The sequence below is a fragment of the Pezoporus occidentalis genome, unplaced genomic scaffold (genome assembly GCF_034315485.1).
Source record: "Pezoporus occidentalis ecotype Australia unplaced genomic scaffold, CSIRO_AGI_Poc_V1 ctg145, whole genome shotgun sequence".
NCBI lineage: Eukaryota > Metazoa > Chordata > Aves > Psittaciformes > Psittacidae > Pezoporus > Pezoporus occidentalis.
In genome coordinates, this window is record NW_026913263.1 from 2,218,906 (window position 1) to 2,239,690 (window position 20,785).

The following is a 20,785-nucleotide window of genomic DNA, read 5'->3' on the forward strand; positions in this document are numbered from 1 at the left end:
CACGGATTTAAACCAGAACTTGTGTATCTAGCTTACCATATATTATGACCACTTCCATACTCTTTGCTTGAATCAAGTGAAGAGGCAGGTGCCTAAGGAAAAGAAGAAATCATCTGGAAACTATCAAGTACTTACAGCAGCTGTCAGATTTCAGCATACATGAAAAGTAAAGTTAATGATGGCTGCAGCTTTTTAAAGCCAGCCAACTCACTGCAAAGTCCTACTGCTGTATCCACAGACAGCTATCCTTTGACCCTGAAACACTATTTACTTCAGGTACAGCATTCAATTAAAGCAGAATGAACTCTGCTACTGACTTGAGAACAGATCCCATCTGCAACTCATAAACATTTTAGCACACCCAGTTTTTACTGAAGTAATGCAAAGTGAGGTAAAAAGGTAAAGGAACTTGACAAAGACCAACAACACCGGTAGCAAAGGAAGAGATTCCCAAGTCTTGCTGTCTCATTCCTTGAAGCCACACGTATGAAGAGTGCTTCCAATACAACAAATGAAATCACAATGCAGAAGTTGTCAGATAGCAAAAGTCTGAAGACAACAAATTGTTACCAATTGACAGGGAAAAGGTTCTTCCACTCTACTAGCAAGAGAATCATCTTCCAAAAACTGATATAGTAAGATACAAGTAAGTCTTACACTCGGTACCTAAGTGGATATTAAATGATGTGATACCAATACTGGGTAAGCAACTCAATGTCATGACATCATGACAGCAATTCACCCCAACTCTGGTAAATTTGGATTATGCATTTAATTTACAAGATGGACTTAATTTTGTGGTTACCTTCTCCATTCTAGTAGCTCTGAGAATCAAAACCCCAACTTTGCTACGGATTACTATGATAGCAAGTTTAACATCAGAAATAAGCTTGCAAAAACACTCAAAAATACCATAAAATAACAGAAGTATGGCAATTACCTGATTTTTACACCTGGAGTCTGGTATTTCAAAGCATCTCTGGGGAACTGTATGGTCTGTAGGAGTCGAACCACTGGACTGCAAAGAACTGCTGGCTAGGACTGTTTCTTCACAAATTATTTCTAGAACAAATATAAAGAGCTCTTAAAATCACTGAAGTAAAACCAAAATGAATGTCTAATACTATCTGCCAAACAAGTGGAATTAAAATTATATAATCAAGATGGGATCATAAACCATTAAAGCTAAAGGAGATCTTCAAATAACTGCCAGGATAAAATAATATCAGGCAGAATTTCAGTCCAATTACAGGAGCAAATTTAACTGCACTAAAAGTTGCATTAAAGACTGGTAAAGTTTGTTTTTCCAAGCTAACAATTCAAATCTCAACATCTGGTGCAAGAACTCTTCCGGACAGGACTCATCAGCTTTGTTAATACTAACCTTTTTACCAAAACACTGCCAGGCTGGAAAAAACACAGCAGAGCACTTTGTGTAAACTTTGTAGCATTGTCTCAAATTTCTATACACTTAAGTGAACAAAAGTCTGTGCAAAACCTTCCACAAGATCTGGTCCCCGAAATGCCACTCAAGACAATTATCTCACCTTATTCTGAACATTTTTGCAAGGTTCAAAGCCAAAGCATCAGTAAAAGCTTAGAAGTGCATATAAAGCAGCATTCTCAGACATTTGACTTTTTACCTGTGATATCCACAGGTAATACAATTCAGTATTACCACTGAGCCAGCCAGCTCAACTGTATAAACGTGCAAATAAAACAGCAGAATTACAGCGTGGATATGTTTCTGGCTTGAGCAGAAAAACTCCTGTATCTGTCTTTTTGGATTGATGTTAGTTTAGCAGATCACATCAAACCATCTCTTAGAGGAAACATGAGAGGTATTTATTACTTGAACAAAACACTGTGTTAGCAAAAAGGAAACTCAAATTGACAGGAAAAACATAACATGACAGCATTATTTTGGGGTTTCTGTTTCCTATATAAATATTTAATCTTTTTCCATAAGCTGTTTGCCACTGACATTTCATTTGAATAATACGTTATGGAAACAGATGGTGTCTAGAAAAACTACACAGAAAATGCATAGAGATAGCCTATCAGGAAATTAATCCCATTGTTCATGATTTAAGGCCTAACAGTGAAACCCATTGCTTAGCATATTTTGAGTTTTTAAATTGGATTTCTCAAAAGTGGCATTTTGCAAACAAACCTTGATAACTAGCTATGTAGCAAGTAGTCAATGTATATTGTTAAAGCTGAGAAATAGCCTGCCCTATTCCTCATTTTCCCACTATTCATACAAGCCATCCCCAAGATACCAGTAAAGTAACATTATGGAGAAGGGCAGCAATAAATAAACCTTGAATGTTACACCAACCTTTGTATAAAACAGTACTCTGTACTTCAAAAGCAAGACCTAGATTTTCATTTTTCCTCCCAAGACTCATTTGCACCTAAATATTTACTGTAATAGAAACACTATTGACAAATGGCTTTTAAAGTCACGGTGATTGCTAGCATTTTTACAGCTAGTCCTTTATAAAACTGCAGGATGTCACATAGACAAACTGTCCCCATCCTGTACCTTAAATGCTTAATACTTTAAAGCAAGCACTGACTTCATTTTGGAAAAATCCAGCATTTAACCTGCAGATGAAAAGAGATCTGGAATGGCAAATGAAGTATCTAATAACAATGAAATCTGTACCTAAGTTGCCTGTCCCTCAATCAAATGCTGTCAGAACAATTTAATTCTTGCAGAGTGAACCAAGAAACCTCTACTTAATTTACAGAAATCACAGCAATGGGCTTTTTCCAAAGATGAAGCTTCCCAAGCATCTCTTCCCCATCCACCAATCCACTGATTTATAGGGAAGAGTAAACTGTTACATCCCCAAATTACCAAGAATATAACCTCTGGTCTTTCAAATGGTTACAGTCTTCTCCCACTATTCATATCCTCCTGCATTTTAAGTTTTCAATAGGCAAAAGGAAGACATAAAAAGTATCTTTAGCTCTTCTTCTCAGTCATAAATGAATATTCACTGAATAAGTCCATCTTACAGGCTCCTGCCAAAGACGAAGACAAACCATTCTTCTAAGTTGCTAAAGCAACAGGCACACTTACTTGAAGCATACAGTAAAAGTAATTTTTAGGTAAGGTTAAGCAGGTGCTGTAGAGCACAACAGATACAGTGAAATCACAGGCTCAGCCAGAAGAACGCTAATCCCACAGCTGTCTTTTATTCATCTCCTTTTTCTATCTTCCTTGTGGTTTGACAGAAATACAGCTCTTGCAAAAAAAGCAATAATGGAACATATGCTGCTTGAGCTCACATTTTGAAAACAAAGAACAGGTAGAGGAGCAACATTTAAACATTGTCTATATATGCCCTGGTTTTCCACCAAGATATGTATCTAAACTAGGAACAGATATATAGTCCTCTGCTGGTGATTTCTGCAGGATGATGCAGTAAAAAAAGCCCTGTACCCAAAAATTCCACTACAGTTAATTCACACTACAGTGAACAACAGCTCAGTCAGTGCCAATTCACATACATACAGCCTGCACTCTTTAAGCCAATACTACCAGGTCTTTCTGCTTTGACTTAATAAGCCCTATATCCATATACATAATACTCATGTATATCAATGCAGCTTAGAAAAGCAGAACCAAGAGGCTCAGCCCAGCAGCACGATACATACATGATTACCTTGGCTGGAGCTGACAGGACGAGGCAGAGAGGGAGAGGAAGGACGAACAGTAAGAGAAGAACAGTTTGATTTGGAGCTGGCAGCAGTGAGCCTGGAGTCCTCACTGATCTAATAAAGAAAGTATGCAGCAATTAAAGAAAAAAAAAACAACGAAGTACACAGGACACATTAGATCCTGAACTAAAACAGGTCTACACAAGCTTTCTCAATTTCAGTAAAAGCAAAGATAGAGCCAGCTTTTCTGAAGGAGAGGTGGTCACATCCTCTCAAGTGTCTGTTTTTACATTAAGTGAAATTCCTCGATGAATTTGTTTAAAGAAGTCATTCTGATCACTGACTAATCACTGTATTGACAAAACAAGCAGCTATTTTCACAACCCACAGCAAATGAAACCAGAATTTCTACACACTGTAGCGACAGAACACGTTCTGCTAGTAAGTTTATTACCAAAACAAGACTAATCAACTACATAGCACAGACATGAGAAAAGACAAAGAGGATTTAGAGGTCCAATTCTTTCTCACTGCTAAAAACTCAAAGTTTGGGGAAGTCACTTCAGCACTCTGCAACACAAGCAGTAAAATCACACCTCTGCAATACTTGTACTAGTAGTAAAATATGGCTGTTAAGGTCAACTGCATATTCATGGTGTACACCATTAAGTCATCTTGTATTTTCCTCCCACTTCCTTTCTCCCAAGCCAGTACAAAAATGAAGGTCAGATAACTACTCAAATTACACTGAAAACTAAATAGGAAAAGAAGCAACCTTAAAAGTTCATACCACATTAAAGCACAAAAAGCATAAAAACTTTCATGCTAAGGAAAGTTTAATGAATTCTGCTTAGTTCTATTTTGTTGAAGGCTTTTTGTAAGCTGCTTTTGCACACAGCACACTCTACGCCTCCCACAGCACCAACTCACCTTTTTATCAGAGTTGCTCAGTTTGTATTTCACCTCCTTTGCTTTTTGAATAGCTTTTAGCACTTCCACAGTGTCTAGTTCCTTTTCTGTGGTAACAATGTTATCCAAACAGACCTAAAACACATGTTAAAGCATTTAAAAATATTGAAAACATTAAATTGCAGATCTGACTTGCATTAAGCTATGAGAATTAATATTAAATTATGGTTGCTTAATGCAAACTTAGGTGCATTTTTAACCGTTACACAAAGCCAATCATCACATTGGAGCTCTTGAGTTTGCATTATAAATTCATGTTAGAAGTGCTTGGTAAGCTTAAGACCTTTCTAGCACAACTGTGTTTCACTATTAACACACTGCTACCCAATGAAGGCACAATAAAGTTCCATTTGGATCCAGAAGCATAGTCAATGTTAACACCATTTCATTCTCCAACAACCTTCTCCAACACACACCCAAAATTTGTCAGGTTTTTAGAAGATTCACAGTACTTTTCCCCACCAGGCTTGAAAAAGGATTTTGTTCACATGCCAGTTTCAAAGGAAGTGCACAATGGCTTACCTCTGAGGCCCTGTCCCCAAACTGAGCAAGTACTTTGGTCCGGTAATCGGGAATGATGCTCAACGGATTGCTGGATAAGACCACCTTCTCTAAGCATGGGAGGTTTCCTATATTTTTTACTTCATCAATCTGAAAGTTTTTTAGTAAAAGGATGAATACAGACTGGCTGAATGAAAATGAGCAGACAGACTAAGCATTTCATGCATAAATTACATATGATAACCAGAATTAAAACCACTGGAAACACTTCTATTTGCAGTTTCATCCACTAGAAAAATTGCCTGTCATCTAAAGTACAATTTAATAGTGAAAAATGAGCAGTTACCTGTTCTATTTTGTTGTTACTCAGATCCAGGTTGACTAATGAGTACAGTTTGTTAAGACCACACAGCCTTTCCAGCTGATTTCCTGCCAAATTCAGAGTTTTGATGTTTCCCAGTTTTGTGTGAACGCCTTCCAATGATGTTAGCTTGTTGTAGGATAAGTCCAGGTGAACAAGGTTGTAAAGGTGCTATAAAAGCACAGAAAATCCATGTCATGTTCAGTAATCCGTCCATGTTCAGTAAGCAATATCAAAGACACTGTATTGCCACTTGCTCTTTTTGTACAACAAGGGTTTTCATGCTGGACATTGCCTAGCATGAAAAACATGACATGAAATTTTTCATTTCACAGGTCCAAGCCTGTAGACAGAGAACCTCAACTGCATTTTTACCAACCCACAGATGTAGCTGGCACTGAATGAATTCAGTTAAGAACTAAATGCTGTATGTCAATATAGACAAAGAAATTATAATACCCAGAGCAAGTAAGAAATGCATCAGGAAAAGTGTTATGAAGGATATTTGGGCTTAAATTATTCTCCATGGGAAGAGGAGCAACAAAATTCTGATGCAAGAAAATCTGTTCTAAGGTCTCAGAGAGTCTGGAGGAAAAAAAATCACCTTCAAAAGCACCACTTACCTGTAAATTTTCTACCAGAGACACCCCGTTGTGACTCAAATCCAAGAATTCAATCTTCGGTATTAATTTCTATGGGAGGAAGAAAAAAGTGCATGCATTAAATGCATTTCATCTTATAAATCAGGCCATACTTCCTTCACTGTCAGCTGACCAACAACAGAAGAAAGGTATCTAATGCACAGTCGCTGCTGGCATTCCATATGACCTAGAGGAACACAAGAGCCGAATATTGCTCTTAAGAAAACCAGGTTATACTGAAGAGCACGGTTAAGTTTTAATTTGAAACCTGTTTCTTTCTGAAGACATACAAATGTCTCTCAGTTTCACCCTATTAACTATAGATCAAACATTAACAGGTGTTTCCATCTAAACAAGCATATGTTACACAACTCTGGATAAAGACAATAGTACCAAAAACCAGAATAAGTTGAATGATTCGTATCCATGTTTTGATTACACCAGCCAAGTGTTACATGGCCACACAAAACTCTTGAAAATGCACTTTAACCCAGAAAGCCTTTTATTTTTTGAGGACTCATGCCTTGAACTTGATGTTGGATTCTAACATCAGTGATTTTGGCTGTCACCTCACCAATGATTCACCTTGGAGTTAAAGCTAGGCTCAGACCTGAAAAACCTGAAGTCACCATCACAAAAAATCCTGAACAAGAACTGCACTAGATGTCCATGATTTCTAGTTGAGCTACAAACATAGCTATTTTCTGCTTCACAAGAGTAGTTCAAGTAAAAAAATATGTTTGTATTTGACACATTCTTGTGACGAATGCTATTTCTCTTTTCTTAACTGATTTGCAAAATGTAATTCTAAGGTATCACCCAAATATTCCAAGTTTTGGTTTTATGCTCTTCATATCGTTTTGATGTCAAGAAGGCTTCCAGCAAGGCCAGATTTTTAAATATGCAGAAGCTTCAGCCTTGGTAACACTCCAAAGTTGAGCTCAAGAGATGTTTTGTTCTTTTAAAAAACACCCCACTTCTGTAAGTGGCCTAAGGCCAATGAAAACAGTAAAAATGTTTCAAAAAGTCAGCATTGATGGAAGCGTTGCTCACAGAGTGCAGGATGACAAACTTCTCCTTTAGCAAAGAAAATATCAACGTAGTAAAGGAACAAATCTCCTAAGCATTAATTTGGGTGGGCAAATCAACATAAACCAAGTGCAACTGAAAACCTTCCTGAAAAAAAGACACATATAAAGCAAATGCAAAAGCCCCAATACATAACGTACCACAGAAGATCGGTCACACTTTTTTTCCACAAATGAAAAAGTATTTCTTACCACTGAATCATCAATTTGTGAGATGCTGTTGTGACTCATATCCAAGGTTGTCAAAGTTCTCCAAGTTGGGATAACTGCTGTCACTGGACAACTAGAAGTTTCACCCTCTGGCTCCCACTGATCAAACTCAGAGGCCTCAGGCACTAGGATTTCCTATTTAAGACAAGCATACTAAAATACTGTGCTTGTACCTTCAGTGAAAGCTAACAGATTTGGAGCCAATCCAAAGAATGTTATGTACATAAGGAAGATTTCTAAGCTTTATCATTTTAAAGTTTTAAGTCTTAAAATATGAGCTGACTGGGTCAGAATTTAGATCTGCAGGGAGAGAGGTTCGATACCAGCAGATGATCCACACTGGGGAATGTGGAGGAACACTAGAGGGACTGTGAATTTTGTGCTATTGGATAGCCCTTGCCAAATCACAGCCCAGAAAAATAGTAAGACATGCATTCAGTTCTGGATGTATATCAAAAACACACACTCCAATAAAGGCATCACAATGTCCCTATGAAGGGACACTTGTGAACACTTTCCCCACTTAAAGCTGACACTCTGAAGAGTTAGCAAACCCTTTCACAGTTTTAAAAGCAGAACCTGCAACAATCAGGACAGAAAAGTACATGGACTCCAAATGGCTATTTCCATAATGTGCATGTTATTTTTGCATGTGCTTTGAACAATGACCAGAAGTAGGAACTTACTCTTACCTTCATGGACGTTGCCGAAAATCGAACGCTCATTGTGGCCAGCGCATGTTTAGATGAAGTCAGCCCTTTGATAAGCTTCCCCCCACAACGACTGATCTATTAAAAAAAAATAAATTATGTTACAAGGTCAGAAATGCTAGAACAAATAAGAGACATGGAAGAGGCAGCTAAAAGCTTCAACAGATTCTCCACCAATTTGGAAAGTAGTTACAGCACAATCTTAAAATCTCCTGAGATGATCAGGTCAGAAATTCCAATATTTGGTAAAGCTGAAGCAAGAAATTAGACATGACTACAGAAAATTGAAAGTCAAACAGCTGCCTAAAAAACGCTTCTTCTCCATTGACTTTCTACCTGCCTCATGTATTCTTCAGTGTGAAACTACCCAGGCAGTTTAACAGGGGATAATATATTACTGTTTCCAAAAAGAGAGGTATGTCAAGCCATGGCTCTACCTGCAGACACTATTAGTTAGGTATCATGCTCTCCATCATAAATAAAAAGCATAAGAAGTGAGAATACTAATATAAGTATTTAATACACTAGTGAGCTAATTACACAAACCCAAGTTTAGAATTAGAGTCTCTTTCCTGTAGCACCATTTGGACCACCACCACTAACGGTCTGTCCAGCAGCCAGGTCCTTTTCTAGGGGTGGTCACACACATTGTACAACCACAACAACTGGCACATTTGCTGGTGTATCAGGGAAGCCACAGTAAACAGAAAGTTCCTGCCATCCTTGAAAAAATTCTTTCCAGATTACTACTGTTAATCTGTGGGCAGTGTTTATTACTAGAGGAAAATGTCAGTCTGGTGCAGCCAATCCAACACGTATCATGAACACAGAATTACAAAGTCCTCAAGATGAAAAACCTTCCCTCCCCCACTAAGCAAAGCTACACCCAAAACTTATTTCAAAGACCTGTGAAACAGTATTTTTCTCACAAATGTAACCGTCCTTCTAAACACTGCACTCCCCAGTTCTAGCACCAAATCAAAGCACACAATTACCAATTATGAGAGACATGCAGACCTGGCATTTGCAGAGCATATGTAATACGAGCAGTATCTCAGTTGTACCTCTATTTGATGAAGTGATTTGAAAATTGACAGATCAAAAGGCAAGAGATGCTCCTGAATGTTACTGGTTCCAAAAGGTCCTCCTGTTCCACTGACCTAGTAGTCAATATTTAGGAACAGAGTTAGCACACACAATCCAACTCATCCACATTTCAGATAGTCTTACACGGGCAATGGCACAAATACAGTAGCCTGGAATGACAGGCAGAATTCCAGCTAATTTTTCATTATGGAATGATTCATAAAACTTGCAGATTAACCCTTCAGGGAAAAAAAATGACAGCTGCTCCAGCCAAGTGCACTGAACCTGAAGCACAGAACTTGAACTGCCACCTTGTGCTTGTATTTTGTAGCACATGAGGCATGCAAAAAAGATACCATAGGCAGGACTGATGAAGGCTCCATGCTCAGCTCACCAAGCTAGAGCTGCATTCACTAAGGACAACCTCCTTGGAATATCTGGCTCCTCCAAGACAGAACTGTGTTCAATTTCACTACAGGGGATGAAGTTCAAGATGTTGACAAAATAGGTTTGAAGAAAACATTAGGCACGGGTACACATCTAAAACATGCACCTAGTATTTCCATGTAGGCACTGGATTCTTGCCTCAGAGCATGTTGGCAGCACAGAATACACTTAGTTTCATTTGTATTTGCTGTAAACAGATTTTTGGGAGAAATATGTTAAGGTTTTTGTCTGCTCTTATATGTATCTTACAAGCTCTGAAGGTGCCCACTCAAAAGCATTCAGAAGGGTCAGAAATTCTGAAGATGGGTATCTTCCCAATATTGCTCCTCTCCAGCCAAACAAACCTTTCTTCAGAGGATGACAAAGGCAACTTAAGATCCACTGGAATATGATTACAAGTGTGGTTCTGCTTTTTCAACTTCTTCAGTCCTCCAGTAAAGCTTCCCTCGCTCCATTACTTTGTTTCCCCTTTGAGCACACCACACAACTAAAAGGAAGCTCTTCGTGTAATAAAGAGTTTAAAGAGTTTGAGCTGTAGCACAAAATGATAAAATAATTGTTCTGGAAAAGTCTTTCCCATTCACTTATTTGGTTAGAAAAAATTAAACTGACTCCAGAAAAAAATTGTCTATTCTGAGACCACTTTACATTTATTCTGAAATGGTATTTTAGCTAGAAATTCAGGGCCATCTCATCTACAAAACTGAGCTTATTAGTTTTGGGGGGTTTTAACTTTTAGATACAGTCAAAGGCAAGAAAGGGGACAAGGTTTATGCATACATGCATATATGCATACCTATACATACACACTGGCCTACCCACAGTGTCCCCAAAGAATGCAGAGTTGAAGAGAATAATATTTATCTATCTCCCCACTCCTACTAGCACCCAGTAAGATTCTGTGGCTGCATTTCTACAGACAGCACTGCTGAAGAGACCATATCACACAAGAGAATCAACATCCTTATTAGAGAACTACATTGTACTGAAAGCTGGAAGAATAAACACTTAGCATTCACTTCTACGTGCTTGCAGGTGTTTGCTATCAGTAAAATTCTTGTGCTAGACTCCAAAAGTATGCTAAGAATCACATCAGTCTGGTAGAAAACATCTCCAGTATTTGTGCAAGCATAGCTCACCTTTAAATACTTCAGTCTACAAGTGAAATCTAGAATATGACCTAGATCTGTTTTGGCATCCCCATTAGCACATGTAGGCTTCCCCTGGAGCAACTGTTGAGTGACAGCATATAACTGCAAGGGTCTGATGGTGAAGACTTCTCCAGCCATTAACAACTGCTCTCCTAAAAAACAGAATATGATGGTATCAAACAGTGTTGCAGTGGTTACAACAGAATAAAGAGTACACAGAATACCTAATGTTAGAGATTAAACGTCTGAATATTCACCACATACTCTAAGCTCCCAATGGAGGAACCAAAGTCCTCATAACCTAGGTGTTCAAATGGGCAAAAATTATACAAGCATGAAGCTCCTAATGCACGTAATGGCACATTTCCCTCAATTTTAAAGAGGACTGGAATCAGTTTATTTATATAATGTAAGAGTTACTAAGCTTTTTCCAACACAGCCCTAAGTTCTATGGCAGTTAGGATTTACTCTATAAAAATAGCATATGCCATGTAAAAAACTCAAACCTTAAACCTTTTGCCATGCTGCCTAAATGCAGAATTGTAGCAAATTGTTTTCTTTGAGATGATGAAGACTTTCACCACACTAATACCAATGGAAATTCCCAGAACATGAAATGCATTATCTGGTACTTTTACAATCCCATTTCATTCTAGGAACAGTAGAAAACAGCACCCAAAACCCTCTCTGAAGGCACAAGAGTCAAAGTGGACTACAGCAGTCAAAGCGGACTACAGCAGTCAAAGCACACACATGTGGAATTAATAACCATCTTTCTCCACTTCCTGTTAAGGGCATCAATTTAACTTCATGAACAAGAACATCAGCTTTCACGACAGAGCATTTGACAACTCTGCTTGAGGAGTAAAGTTCTCTTTGGCTTCAGTGGGAGCAAGTCCGAGAGTCCAGCTGCGCATTACTGAAGGCTAAACCAACATACAGCAGTCAGACAACAGTCATTCTGGTATCAGCGAGACTACAGGCCCTACAAAGTTAGGAGAAATTTCTGCAGAAGCTTCCTTAAAATGTTCCAAAATTTGCTGAGAGAACTCTGAAATGGCTTCACTTAATTTTGTGCCAGAGCAATCTGAAATGGCATGCTGAAGCATGCTTTACCTATCACTTGGGAATTATACAGTAACATCTGGCATATCCTTTTAAACAAAATTAGTATGGGCTAATCATTTCACATGCCTCCTGCTACCAATGGACCAGTAAGACCTGCTGCAGCTACAGTAAGCGCATTTCATTTTCATCTGCCAGCCTCTGAAAAGCACATCCTTTAATTAACTGACTTAAGGTGGTCTCATGTTTCCTGAATTCTGGAAGAACATTATTTACATATGTAAAGTGGTCTCTTGCATTTAACACATACTTGGATCAGGACTCTGATACAAAATGCTCCTTACATGTTACACTAAAAGGTACCAAGACAGAAAGCTTAGCAACAGCTCCTGATCACCAGTACCACACCCTGTCCTTTACAGACACAAACTAGTAAACCCTTTTCAAAGCCACAATTTACCAGTTTCTTTTGTTTCCAAAAGTAGCTGCACTACTGTTACAGCTAGCCCTAAAAGGCAGCTTGAATCAAAATGCAAACTGCAACAAAAAGGTGAAGGGAAAGAAGGGAAAGGAAAAAGTCGCATAGTCTGATATGGAAGATTCAGGTCTCTTGTTTTCTGGAGATAAAACATCACAGGTATGTGAATAGAGAACATTCCCAGTTCAATTCTTGACAGCTCTTTACCTTTGTGGAAGAGGTCTTCAGCCAATGCAGCAGTGATCCCATTGATCTCCTGCAAAGAATACACCAAGTATTATTTACATATCTGATGTCCTCAACATAAAAAAGGACATGGAACTGTTGGAACAAGTCCAGAGAAGGGCCATGAGGACAATCAGGGGACTGGAGCACCTCCCATATGGAGATAAGCTGAGAAAGTTGGGGCTGTTCAGCCTGGAGAAGAGAAGCTGCGTGGAGACCTCAGAGCAGCCTTCCAGTATGTGAAGGGGGCCTATAGGGATGCTGGGGAGGGACTCTTCATTAGGGACTGTAGTGATAGGACAAGGGGTAACAGGTTAAAACTTAAACAGGGGAAGTTTAGATTGGATATAAGGAGGAAATTCTTTCCTGTGAGGGTGGTGAGGCACTGGAATGGGTTGCCCAGGGAGGGTGTGAATGCTCCATCCGTGGCAGTGTTCAAGACCGGGTTGGACAAGGCCTTGGGTGAGATGGTTTAGTGTGAGGTGTCCCTGCCCATGGCAGGGGGGTTGGAACTGGATGATCTTAAGGTCCTTTCCAACCCTAACTATTCTATGATTCTATGATTTAGGGTTCTAATTTTTCAGCCCAACTTGAAAGAAAGCTGGCTTGAAAAAACTGTTACAACTGCAGCATTCAGACTAGCCTAACACATCAAGCAATCAACTTTTCCTTGGGATATCACGAATACACAGAAAACTTTAGATTAGCAGGTCTAGGGGGAAGAAGAGATATATAAGTAGCAATGAGTTTTCTGTACTTCAACTATTATGCCTGCTACAGAGTAATTTGAGAGTCCCTTTTCCCCATCCATCATCATCTCCACCCTCCTGCACCTACCCAGGAGCTCAGCCTCCATTCCAGGCACTGACAGCTCCAGAAGGAAAGAAAAATCTGAAAGCTCTCAAAGCTGGCATTTGTTCTTTCTAAATCTGAATGTTCACAAAGATCAGTACAAGCATTTCCCATCTGGGCATACATCCCTCCACAAAAAGCAAATGCTCTGTGGAAATGCAGAAATAGTTCTGAGCAATTCCAACAGTGTTCTCTCAAAGGCCCACAGAAAGAACAACATAAAACTATTTGTTATGGCGAAGCCTTCCCTAGACACACGCATCTCATTTTAAGGTAGCTGCAAGGGATAAACAGATAATATGGATCATGACAAAATTAATATTTGATGAGTTTACTTTGCTCACAAATCCCTCATGATTCATTACAAGGGAATAAATCCACAGTACATCTGCAGCAGACGGTTCAGCACATTTGATGAAGCAAGCATTTTAAAGAGCACATTCTTAGTATAACTGAAACCCCACCCACTGAGGATGAACAAAGCCTCCACACCATAGCTTTGAGAACAACAAGCTAGAAGCTGCATTCCAACTGAAATCCAACAACTCTGACTCTCATTTGAATAAGCCAATTGCACTCCTCTGGCATGCACAGACTTAATTGAAAACTATATTCTGTACCCCTTTTGTCATCTGGGACAGAGCAGAATTTTTTTCTACATTTATAATTGAAACAAGATGATGACTTCAACTGTTCAGTCACTAGCAGGCAAAGAAAGCAACTCTAGTCCTCTGTCAGACCTACAAGAGACCTCTGTCACAGCTCTAACTACATATATGCATCACACCCAGAGATCCATTGTTTGCAGGTGTCTCTGAACAGCACTTTGTGGGTACTCCATTCTTTTCTTGCTAAAGCTTCTATCTGTAAGTTAACAAACCAAATCTTCTGAGATGACAAAGTACAAGACAGTGCAACAAAATAAGCATCCCCATATCAGTGGAGATATCCTATTAAATGTCAAAATAATAATAATAATGTTCTATATGACTGTTACATGAAAATGCTTCTCTTAACTCAACTGCACCTTTCTTTTCCTTGTCACATGTAAAGGCTTCAAAGTGGTTTTAATGTATTTATGTTAGGAATTTCTACTGCATTTAATTCTATTAACCTGCAAAATAAAATTAAATAATTCCTACTCGAAAGACTACAAGTAAGTATAGACAAAAAACACTGCAGCCTTCCTACATGTACGAGGGATTATAATAATTGCTCAAGCACAAACATGGGCTGCCTGGTATTAAAGATATTTTAGAAGATCAAAGTTCTACAGGAAGGTCATTTTCCAGTAGAAGTGCTGTGGTAAGTGTTTAGCTTTTCTGCTGAATAACCAACTTTTTTGGTAAATATTTAAAAGTAAAGTTCCAAGCAAAACAGGTAGAGTTTGTACCTCAAGTCAGCCTGCTCTAAAGCAATAAAATGCAGATTAAGCAATAACTTCGCTCTTAATACACAAGCACCATATGAAATCAGGGAAGCATTCACACCCAAATAACACCAGTTCTTTGGAAAAGGAAAAAATCATGCACATTACAGGAAGAGGAAGAATAACAGCCTAACTGAAAACCAAGAGAAGGACTAGGAAGAATTCTGCCTGCATTAAAAAGCTTTGCTGAAGTTACAGCACTGAAACATTAATGAAACAGACCACTTAAGAGACAGCAGCCACAGAACAGAAAAATTATGCTACTTCCTGGTGATCAGGTAGTTTGTGCCATCTGTTAAAACTTCCAATCCATTTTAGCAGGTTTGATTGTGACAAGCTAATGCTTCTCACTCAAATCTAAAGTGCAAGAGCAACATTATGAAGTAAACCTTCTCCTGTTATTCAAGTCAAATGCTAAATTCTCACCAGGATAATTATGTTCATGTAACTTAATTAAATCAGGTTTTTCTTTGTTGATAATGCTTCATTAACACACCCAATGGACCACCTGTGATTCATTCCTGAAGCCTTTATATGAAATTGTGAAGGGCCATCTCAGCACATCGCCCCAAGAGCAATTACTGTTCCTCCTTTCCACTGAGCTCCCCAGTGCATTTTCCTCCTTACAAAGTTCATTCTTCCCCTAACAACATGATGTCATACTGGAAAAAAAAACCTCCTAACTATACATGGGAGATAAATGAGCAAATTGCAGTCTGAACATGAAGGCAAGCCATTGCTTCTTTCTTCAAGCATCCTTTACTGTAACATCGTCTGCTAGCTGGAGATGGCTCTCTAGAGGGCACTCCATCAGGGCTCTTTTCACGGAAAAGCAACATTTTTCTTCATTTGGGCTACTGGAAACTGTTTTAGTGTGAACCACAACTCATACTATTAACCACTAAGTAGGGGGGGTGTGGATCAATTATACAGTGCTTCTTCAGAGAGCCAGTGCTATTGACTTCAGCCTAACAACCAATTTAGCTTCCAACTATCCTGCCAGCATTTATTTTCTCCTCTTGAAGTCCCTATCCACACTACTCCTCAGCACAGTATCTGCTGCAATAAAGCTGTGTCAGAAATATTTAAATTTGCTTTATTACATTGCGCAAAATGGTGAAAATGAGCAGTTTCAGCTATTTTGCAAAGATTCCACACAATTCTCTCCAAGTCCCAGAGCCAGACACAGACACTCAGGCTTCCATTCATATGCTAAAAACATAACTCACATATAAATCAAAGTGTAGGAAGTGCGACAAAACTTTTGGAGCAGTAACAGGGAACTTGACTAGCAGAGTTTGCAGGTAGACCTCTAATTCCTTTTGTCTTTTCTCCACCAGGCTTTTGGAATTTTTTCCAATAATCTTCTTAGGAGGTAACAGATTTTTATCTATTTTCTTTTCTGAAACAAGCTGAAAGACAAAGACCAGAGTTACAACCCAACTCACTACATGAACTTGTACAAAAGATGCAACAGAACACATTAAGAGCATGTTGCCTGATCCTGGTAAGATCCAAAAATAAAATTACTTTAGTAAATTCGGCTTTCCCTCATTTTCACCTGCTTCTTTATTAAATCAGTACTGGTTAGCAACTACCCCATCATACTAACAACAGTTTTACCATCCACCATACCCAGAAAAGAGGTTTTGGCCAATCAAGCATTTGGTTACCAGATCAGCTGATCATAAACATTTCTCTTGGGAAGTTTAATGACTCTAGCCTGCACTCCACTCTGATAGAAGGTTCTGCCCGAGGTCACCCTTCCCCAGTTGTAGAGGGGAGTGTAACAGGCTGAAATAATATTGTTCATACAACAAAGGATTTAGTCTGCAGTTCAGATGGCATCTGGCAGATATTCTCACTCTTTATTTGGGAAAGAATTCTTCCCCTACAACAGAACCATATAAACTGTACAATACCAAGGGCACAGTATTAATATTCTTACCTTTTCATGCAGGTCATGAAAGTCACTGTAACGATGTTTGACTGTCCACTGATGACTGCCAACGCTGACCTGAATAATGTATACCTGAAAGGAAGAAATTTAAGTAAAGGGACAGCAAAGCAACTTGTCTTAAAGAGAAGCTCACTGTGAGGCATGCTGGTTATTGTAGCACTATAAGGTGATTCTACATTCTGAAAGTATCTGAAGTATCGCAGTTAACTAAAATCTAATCCAAACACTAAGGTGACTTTGCTAATGCAAGATGATGCATTTCATTCACAAGACTGCCTCCTCCCGCCCCCCCCCAATACAGATAGCAATGTAAAGCAACAGCTTTCATTTTTGCAGCCTGAAGGTTAATAACCAAGATCTCTAAGCTACTTCCTGTTTTGAAGATTCCTGCTACTTAAGTTGGTATTCAAAGCTATTCACAACAAGCCTGCAACAGCAGCATCCCTCCTTCAATTTACCAAGTTCCACAACAGGCAGAGGAACTTGGCAAGCATCCTGCTGTCACTTCACAGTTAAGCAGAAATCTGCTTCCCTTAACTTACCCTTGTGAAATAGCCAAATCCTTTGGTGGGCTGCATTATTTTATTCCTTTTAGGGTAAAACACACAAGACAGCTTTCTGAGAGTTACAGCTATGCCCAAAGAATCGTTACAATCATCTACAGTAACCCAACATGTCTTTACAAAAGCTAAGTATTTTTAGACATGCATATACCCAGCAATTCAAGATTTTCATTGTAGCTGACTTTCCAGACTGAACAGTACCAGTTCTGCAGGAAGCTCACAATGTACCTTTGGATATGCCAGAAGCAAGCTATCCCAAAGAAATTTAACAGAAAAAAAAAAAAGCAAGCTCAGCAAAACCAGTTCTACAAGTACTTGAACAAATTAGACTACTACCCCATCCAACTATATTCCTTGGGGAAAACACCAATTCGTAATCAAATCCTGAAAGCATTTGTAGCTGAGAACCACAGATCACACAGACCTGACTCACAGCTGCCATGAGAATGCTGCGTATCCAGGTGCTAAACACACTTGAAGAAAAAAAAGCATCAACAGTCTCAATTAGTTACTGAAGGGGCCAGTTTTTACTGGCCTTTTACTCTGTTCTATTAGTACAGAGCAGCACACTACCAAACATTAAATAGAATACCACCTGCATTTTAAAATGTGAACTCTCCCATACCAATTGTATTTTTACAAGCATCTGACACTGGCTTCCTCAACAAAACTCAAGTTCTACTGAGAAGTGAACCGAGATGTCTGACTAGTGCACACAGCAAGTGACACGTCAGTGTTCAGATGAGCACTGGAAACACACATGAATGCCTACAGAATTACAGTCTCAATTAAGTAAGGCCTGTGTCTGCATTCCCATAATGCTGTGTTGGGAAACAGCAAATCAGGATTATTCACCAAGCCGGTGACAAACTAGAACAGGAATAACCTGAGCATTCAAAAGTAACCCTAAGGAAAGCAAGGAGATACTCAAAGAAACCAGAAGATTAAAGTCGGAACTGGAGTACTACTACATTTAGAAGCCATAATAAAAAGGCTTTAAGTTGTTTTTAAAGCTGACTGTGCTAAATTATGGTAGATCAAGCAGTACAGCTAAATGAGTAGAGACTGAGTATGCAACGCATAAAACCTCAGATTAGACATTGAAAACACAGTAAACTTCACAGCCCGCAAATGACAGCTCACAAGACGAGGAAGGAGTGCTCCTCCTCTCTGTGTACAATAAATTTATAATAAAGGTTTCATATCCTTTTGCTGAAATGGCAAGCACTGACCACTTCTAGAAACATAGCACTGAGCCAAATGGACACTTAACTATCTGTTAAAGTGAGTGTTTACATGCACTGACATGTCTTCCAATTAAGTCTTTAAAAAGCCATAGCATTCCTCATGTAGAACACAGCCAGAGCTGGCAGCACATATTCATCACTCAAACAGCATCAGTATGCAGAATGACAGCAACTGATTTCACATCAATCCACAAGCTGCCATTATCTTAAAGAACAAATGCAAAGGCAATATGCTTACATGCTCCAAAGCCTTGCTGTGATACAGAAATAAATAAAAAAGCTCCCTTAAGTTTCTAAAAAAGACATACCTAAATTCATCTTCAATTAATTTCAAATGCACTAATACGACAAGGCTGCCAGTTTAGGTTAAGCTTCTTCAAGGACTGCCTACCTGTCAAGCCAACTGCTAGAAGGCATAAGTAGATGGACGATGAAATTCTCTCACACTTCACTGTCTCCCAGACAAATACACCATGTGAAGCCTCCACCCATATTTGTGACATAAACTCCATTTCTATTAAGCTGATACAAAAGTATTTACATTCACAGCATTTCCTCCTCCCCATGTCTCCATCAAACTTTTCTGTGTAATAAATTCTGTACATCTTTCAATTAATGCATTATTTGGGCTAAGTTCTACTTAGTAAAGTGTTTAGTGTAGCTGCAGTGATGTGTATTGTCAGTATTTTATACAAACTTGGCAGTCACCACACCACCAAACAGCATGTTTTCTTTTCCCTAGGATTTAAAGGGGAAATATTTACTATTTCTTTTTAAGATGCACACATTACAAAAACTTGTCCATTTCACTTTCTATGGACAGCTTGAATTTTACAGCACCCCTCATCCAACCTCACACGCTTCAGTACCGTAAAGAAAAAGACACTTAACAGATGACAGACATTGCTGCCCACAGGAAGCCTGGGACACAGGTGTGACTGCAGCCAGTACATCTCAAATTCCACAGCACTGATGCAAGTACATCTCCTTCTCTCTGCTTCATCAAGTAGTCAGACACTTTACACCCATTAAAGGAAGCCACAGTATTTTCCCTATATATCAAAGCTAGTAATTACACTAAAACCAGCTGCAAAAGACAGGAAAAGCAGGAAGGCAATTCTAGGGCAAACAAATGCATAGTAGTAAACAAAGGAAGCACTGGCAGCCTCGAGGCCTTCTGCAACCAGCCAGTTTTCAGTCAGCATCCAGCTGACATGCAGGAGAAATACCTAGTAAAAGTGCTCATAGTTTTCTAGCCCAACAGAAAAAAGCATCAGTAAGTGCAGTATTTTTTCCTGCTGGATTTAGCCATCCCTTACCTCTAGTAACTCCTCTAGTTACACACGAGTAACTACAACAAGAATCACTTTTTTTAAAGCACCTTCAAAATGACACACAACTGTGGGTCTCCCTGATGTATTTTATAGGATTTAATTTCACAAGTGCAAAATGGATGTCACTGAAATAAATCTCGATTCTACTGAGATTGAGCTCTCAAATACAGAGTACAGTGGGAAGTACACATGCCAAGAGGAAAAATTACTCAAAACCAAGGACCACTGCCACCTTGACTACATGTTTAACAGATACACATGTAGCTTGCCACAGCTGTATTTCCTTTCTCACATCCACCAGATTTGCCTTTTACATCATCTAATTTCTTCACTTCTGCCCTAGTACAGGTCTTTATCACGTCCTTAAGTGTCACTAAGCTAATTTTGAAACACCAATGCTAATTTTTGTAGAACATTTCACCTTGTGAATAATTTTATACAACTTCTGCTTTCACATAAAGATTTATTGCTACATTTCTAATGGCTTGGGTCTATTTCATACAGACTGGCTGCAGGCTTGAAGTCCTGCCAAGAGCTTGAGGAGGCTTACACACAGGTAAGCTTAATGCCATAACTCCTTCAAAAATGCAGCAAGAGAATCAACATAGGACCAAATACTGACAAATGTTGCCTTTCAAACACCCTACTTTTAAAGCTCCCACAGAAAAATGGCATTAAAATAACATGGCATCTTCAGAATTCATTTAAAAAAAAAAAAATCTGGCTTTGAAAAAATAAGCTTCCTTGGATTTAGCTTCAGCAGCTTAATATGCTATTCCCAACTATCAGCTGATCT

The 20,785-nt window shown here is 38.9% G+C and overlaps 1 protein-coding gene across 5 annotated transcripts in view; it reads right to left on the bottom strand.

The window, feature by feature from the left end:
- The window catches only part of NISCH (nischarin), a 30,164-nt gene that overhangs the window by 7,818 nt on the left and 1,561 nt on the right, over positions 1–20,785 (bottom strand). For 2 of the 5 annotated variants that reach the window (XM_062610293.1, XM_062610295.1), the window contains exons 2-15: positions 16,834–16,917; positions 16,115–16,297; positions 12,587–12,635; positions 10,825–10,988; positions 9,217–9,312; positions 8,135–8,230; positions 7,425–7,577; positions 6,127–6,195; positions 5,489–5,674; positions 5,164–5,292; positions 4,603–4,716; positions 3,678–3,786; positions 941–1,062; positions 37–92 (exon numbers count right to left, since the gene is read on the bottom strand). In XM_062610293.1, coding sequence (XP_062466277.1) covers positions 37–92; positions 941–1,062; positions 3,678–3,786; positions 4,603–4,716; positions 5,164–5,292; positions 5,489–5,674; positions 6,127–6,195; positions 7,425–7,577; positions 8,135–8,230; positions 9,217–9,312; positions 10,825–10,988; positions 12,587–12,635; positions 16,115–16,297; positions 16,834–16,917 — 1,610 coding nt within the window. Of the gene's footprint in view, positions 1–36; positions 93–940; positions 1,063–3,669; positions 3,787–4,602; positions 4,717–5,163; positions 5,293–5,488; positions 5,675–6,126; positions 6,196–7,424; positions 7,578–8,134; positions 8,231–9,216; positions 9,313–10,824; positions 10,989–12,586; positions 12,636–16,114; positions 16,298–16,833; positions 16,918–20,785 lie in introns of those variants that run through there. The other 3 variants (XM_062610294.1, XM_062610296.1, XM_062610297.1) reach the window with 3 other exon arrangements.